Below are 6,000 nucleotides of genomic sequence, written 5' to 3'. Positions count from 1 at the left end.
ATGACATTTACGCTCTATATCTTATAGAGAGGTAATATAGCAACAGGGAGAGGGACAAATTTTGCAACCTGGAGCGAGAGGAGAGTATAGGTTGACACAACATTTTCTTAAAAAGATATTTATTCAGTTATTATGGTGTTAATCTGAGATTGACAGGATTAGCGTGGAATATTTGAAGGCAACCGCCGCATCTTTGCTAAAACGAGCTCCTCAGATGTCACGAGAATGATCACGTGAATCAATGGCAAAATGATAATAAAACAACCGACAGAATACTAAACAATGATTAATATATGCTTCCCATATTATGCTTGTGATAAGAAAAACCGGTGACCCCAACCCCAGGAAACACAGAGAGAAAATATGCGATCCCTTGCGTTGACGTCCGATTTCAAACAAAACTTTCCGAAACGAAGACGTGTGAAAATAAGCAGCCTTCCTTTTTAAAAATTAAAATGCAATATAATTCTGGAGTAAGTAAATAGTGTTATCAATGTGACTTGTGCATCCCCTCTCCCTTACAATAAGGAACATTCAAAGAAAAAAATATTTGTTTACCCTCAGTTGATGTGAATATAGAAAAGTGCAATGCACTTCATTACACAAGTAAAAATGAAAAATATCGGTTGGGTGCGATAAGGCACTAGTCTTTTAACTAAAATGCACCTTCAAATTTTCTTGTTTGTAAGAAAATCGGGATACTTCAGCTTTAAGAAAGACACAATAAGAGAGAGAGGGGTGAGAATTGGGGAGTTGGCGTAGATTAGAGAGAGAGAGAGAGGGGGGCAGGCCGACAGACAACGGCAAAGAGACGGAGGAGGGAGCCCGAACGGGCAAACACTTGATTAATCATTAGGCCTTTTCCGGATTTTGAGCGGGTAGCAAAAATCAATTTAAAATGTATCAAAATACAAAAGACTAACTGTATTTTAAAAAAATAAAGATCAACAGAATTTCGGAAGAACCCACTAATAATGGGTTCAAATTGAGGCAGGTCATCAATCCCTTAATGAGGGTGCTTCACTTAAGGCGAATTACACGAGCGAAAGGTTTGAAGGCTCTATATTTCATCAAGCATCTTGTCAGGATGTAGACAACTGTGCTTACCCCCCCCCCAAAAAAAAAGAAAAGCAGGTGTATAGTTTAGGAACATGACGTCCGATACCAAGCGCACGTAGGCAAAATTATCTAGCACAATAATGGCCATTGAGACCATTCTCGTAAAGGCACATGCGATACTCTTTAACCATATCATGGAAATATCAATGTCTTGGTCCATTTTAATAAACATACCCCTTTAAAATCAATGTTGACTATCAGAAAATGATAATGCGTTATTGATGTAACTTGAATTTTTATCATTGCGTTGGCAAAAATCGACGTCTCGTGAAAATCATTATTCGCAAAATTTGTCCGCCTTTTTAATGGAAAATATTTGAATCTAAAGATACTTTTACTTTATTTTACTTGACTTAACCCCCCAAGGATAGCCTGTTCAGTGATTGAAACACTTCAAGATCAAACTATAAGGCAGTACAAACGGGGGGGGGGGGGGGTGTGGTGTGGGGGTCAGTGTTCGTTCGAACCACTTCCTTAGTCTTGGAAAAGTAGTCATCATGCCGATTTAGGGAGTGAGAAATGTCCCTTTTCCCTTTCTTTCTCCATGGCCTTTGTGATATTTCGGGATGCAATTTGTATTTTTTTTTTGAAATTTTATATTGCTTGCTTGTCAGAATTCAGAGCAGGACAATTTCGACTCATTCTACCACCATGTTCGAACGATTAACCAGTGAGAGGCAACGTTTAAAGAAAATCTAAGGGTTTAAGTTGAAAATACTTTTAAGCACTTTTGTTTATACAGTTCAAATAACATTCAATACCCTCCCTGTACCATACACTGGAAATTTTATGAATTTAACATCAATCCAAATCGGCTGCGAATAATGGCCACTCGAACACTGGATTTGATTTAATTTGACAAGATTTCGATTCAAAGATTAATATTTAGGTTCAAACTAAATGTAAGAGTTTGACTGCATGGTCAAGCACTACTCACAGCCGATCTGGACTTATTTCAAATCAATGTAATTTGGAGAGTAGCTGAGCAATAACCACAGTGGGACTAACTTTATTGATCACACATAATACCATTGTAATCAATCGCAAAAATTACTTCTACAATCAGTCGCTTAACTTGCGGGCCCTGGATTTTCCTCATATCAATAATTCGAACACTGGATTTGATTTAAGTTGACAAGATTTCGGGCATGGTGGCTCAGCGGTAGAGCGTCCGCCTCATGAACGGGAGGTCGTGGGTTCGATCCTCGGCCGAGTCATACCAAAGACTTCTAAAAATGGGACCTTCTGCCTTCTTGCTAGGCGCTCAGCATTTAGATTGGAGAAGGGTAATAGTAACATGTTATGATATGCAGGGCCCGCTGTTAGAGCAGTTTCTTAACTGAAGTGGCTACCCTGGGTAAATAAAACGTTATTATTATTATCATCATAATTCAAAGTGTAATAACAGACGGCAAAGTTAAAAATAATCTCATAAAAGACACACAAGTATGGTAATTTAGTTTTATTTGTGCTATAATTATTTCGACGCTTTATTTACATTCAACCAACATTCAGCAACAAGGATGGTTAACAATTTTTGGCATTTTTTTGACACACACACACACACGCGCGCTCACTGGAAAGGTTATTTCCGAATACAATCTCGCAAACCAGCACATAGATTTTATTTCTGACAAAATATACAATATAAAATAATTTGTGCATAAGCTGTGTGGACGGAATCCGAAGCCTTTCAAAAATAATTTTGTGTCATCTGTTGTATAATACATAAAATAAAAAGAGCACACGAGAATAAAAAGAGAAAATGCAATTGAATATCATTATTACATTACATGATGTCACACTTTTCCTTTGACCTGATTTGAAAGGACAAGTATACCCCAACAAAAATATGATGCGAATACAAAGAGAAAAATACAGCAAGCATAACACTGAAAATTTCAACAAAATCAAATGTAATGTAAGGGGGTGTGATATTTGGCAAATTTCTCAGATAACATACAAAAATGAATGTTAAGTGCATGGCATAATTAGACTGTTTGGTATTTTTGTTTAAAGAACCTGCTACGCCCACTGGAAGACCCGAACGAAGAAAGTGTATCAATACTTGTCTTTGAAACAGATACCTCATTTCATTTGCAGGTACATTAACATTTTAATAAAGTATTCAAAGCAAAATATTAACTTCACCTCAAAGGCCAATATTGAATATCATATGCCGTCATAACATACAAATATCGTATCAAGGCAGTTAACATTTTCCCAGCATCGGTTAGGTCGTTCTTGTGTCATACAGCGTGTGAATTACGACCTTCTACCAATGAATAACATCATTATCATCACCGGAACATCGCGGTTGAAAAGTGGCGCATCATCGCCATTCAACTGCACTGCAACTAGCTAGAGTGAAGGAGATTATTATCATTAAGAAGGGGATAATGGACGATGGCTCATTTGGCGCACAGCATTTAAACAACTAGTGAGTAATCAGTTCCACATGATAGCAAACGAACCATCCATAATGGATCCTTCTATGTTAGACATGATTGTCAACACATCTGGCCCTACCGACGTGACAGTTTCAATTATAGTCGAGGTGTCATGTGACTGAACACGTGATTGATACGTTGATCAATCATAGGTGAAGTTTCCAACGATGTCGTAATATTCTTTACGATTGTTATGATAGCTGACCTGGTTTTTGCTATTGTCTCTTCACATACCAGGGAAACAAGTCGCAAGTGACAAACTTCAAAAGAACACGTGATAAAACAAAAATAAATCTGCGAGAACACTATTTTCATGCTCCCACATTTACCATTATCAGTAATAAAAGTTTAATAGAAAAAAAATCCATCAGTACGGCGATTAGCCAATATTTGAACAGAGATGAAATGCCTAAAGCGAAGTCGAAACTGCAGGAACAGTAGTTTGCAATATTGCTCATTGCGGTAAAATTACCGGAAAATGACTCTAAATACATGACTCGATTACTTACATCATTACATGTGTTATTTATCTATTATCTTTTTTTTTCAGATTTAAGATTGAAAAAAAATCAAACCAAAACGTATTGACAAAATGAAAACAAAACAAACCAAATAAACAATTCACAAATTAATAATTGTAAAGGATGCCTTCTAAAAGTATAATACTTCATGAGCGATATAGGAAAACTTAACCAGGTTAATACAACACGCTTATTCGTAAGCAATATAAATTTGAAAGTGAAGAATGGCCTTTTACCTCTGAAAGAAACTACCAAGTTTTGAAAACTTATCATTCGACATCCTATAACCCTTTCGCGGAGAACGCTTTGCATAAATATTATAAACAAATATTTGATAAGTCTTTTCCTCAAATGCTATTTCAAATAATTACATTCAAATGCATCTTAATATTGAATAGAAAACATTCGAATGGAAGATGATACAACTATTATGGACAAATACTGTATTAGCTTACAAATTCATATTTCTTTAAAAAAATAAAATATGGCCTTAAAAATGACACAACACGAGATTCCCTGTTATTTTTAATACTAAAAAAAGAAGATTTTATTTTTTTAATGTCTTAATCACAACAGATGCAAAAGTGCGATAAAATGCGGAAGAACAATATAATATGGTGTGCAGCATTCAAGAAATGTCTTAAATTATGTGTTAACAATAGTATAATATACATAATAATTAACATATATACAAATATCATACTTACACAGCAGAAAGCTTTTTGTACCATAGATTGTTGAAATAATGATAGTAAAGAACATTAAATAAAGTAAAAATATGTACAGCATATACGTCATTTCTGTTTCACAAATTATAACGGGGAATCCAGTGATTCCATTCTAGAAAAACAATATAAAATATCTTTAAAAGCAATAAGAGGTTGATGTTTTACATGCTGTATATATATATATATATATATATATATATATATATATATATATATGCTGTATAAACAGATATACATTATTTTCTTTTAAAGAAGACAAAAAGCAGGGTTTTAAATTCATCAGATTAGGGTGAAAATCCGTTTGCCTCGCATTTCATGCATAATTCACCGACTGATGGTGACTCGTGTAGAAAGTGGACCGGTTTTAGCAGTTCTTTTTAGAATATCCTGCCGTCTGCGTAGGCCGGGTGAGCTTTGGCATATTCGTGGCGTGCTCGAGACGCAGCGAAGCTCGTCTCCAATAGCTCCTGATGCTTAGCCGCTTCCGCTACACGTTCCCTCTCTCTCCGTGCCATCTCCTCACTGAAAGGAAAAAAAAGAGTAAGATATGTAAAAACGGACATGGTCAACTATATAAAAGGAACTAGAACTTACCAAAGATAGAAGGTTTTTCCAGGAGAAATGTGCCCGGTCACCTTATCGATTTGGGCGAGGGAAAATACACAAACAGTCCCCCATGACGCAGACTACAAGATGTGCGTTGGCGTAGGAAAAGGTTAAACGGGTAGGGTGAAATAACATTTTTTTTCTGCTGTACATTTTTTTTTATATTTAAATACTATAGATATTAAAAAAATGAAATAAACTATTGAAAATGATTAGAAATTAATATCATAAGACAATAGTATTGCATTACTTACAATCAGCCGTCATTATCTATTTTATTTTACAACTATTTAACCATTGCCCGTTTTTTATAGCAACAAAGAATAATCAAGATTTTACATTTTACTCTATAGGCAAATTAGTAAATATGTAAGAAATGTTTAAAATTCTACAAAATAATGAAGATAGTTCCTGTTAGAAGTGTATTTGATTTTTTTTACTGATCAAACCTGTTGCTGAATATCGAAGCACGCGGGATATAAAACATCCACACACCAAACACTATATCATCAACGTGTGTGTGTTCACAAAACTCATAAAATAATTACACAAGAATAAAAATAAGCTTCATGCATT

At 35.1% G+C, this 6,000-nt stretch overlaps 1 protein-coding gene across 2 annotated transcripts in view; it reads right to left on the bottom strand.

The window, feature by feature from the left end:
- Positions 1-5,006: 5,006 nt before the first annotated feature.
- The window catches only part of LOC121410853, a 76,814-nt gene continuing 75,820 nt past the window's right edge, over positions 5,007-6,000 (bottom strand). For both annotated transcript variants that reach the window (XM_041603198.1, XM_041603199.1), the window contains exon 19: positions 5,007-5,340. In XM_041603198.1, coding sequence (XP_041459132.1) covers positions 5,196-5,340 — 145 coding nt within the window. In that variant the 3' untranslated portion in view covers positions 5,007-5,195. The remainder of the gene's footprint in view (positions 5,341-6,000) is intronic.

The sequence above is a fragment of the Lytechinus variegatus genome, chromosome 3 (genome assembly GCF_018143015.1).
Source record: "Lytechinus variegatus isolate NC3 chromosome 3, Lvar_3.0, whole genome shotgun sequence".
Lineage (NCBI taxonomy): Eukaryota > Metazoa > Echinodermata > Echinoidea > Temnopleuroida > Toxopneustidae > Lytechinus > Lytechinus variegatus.
Note: the sequence above shows the minus strand (reverse complement) of the source record. Positions and strands in the feature narration are given on the sequence as shown.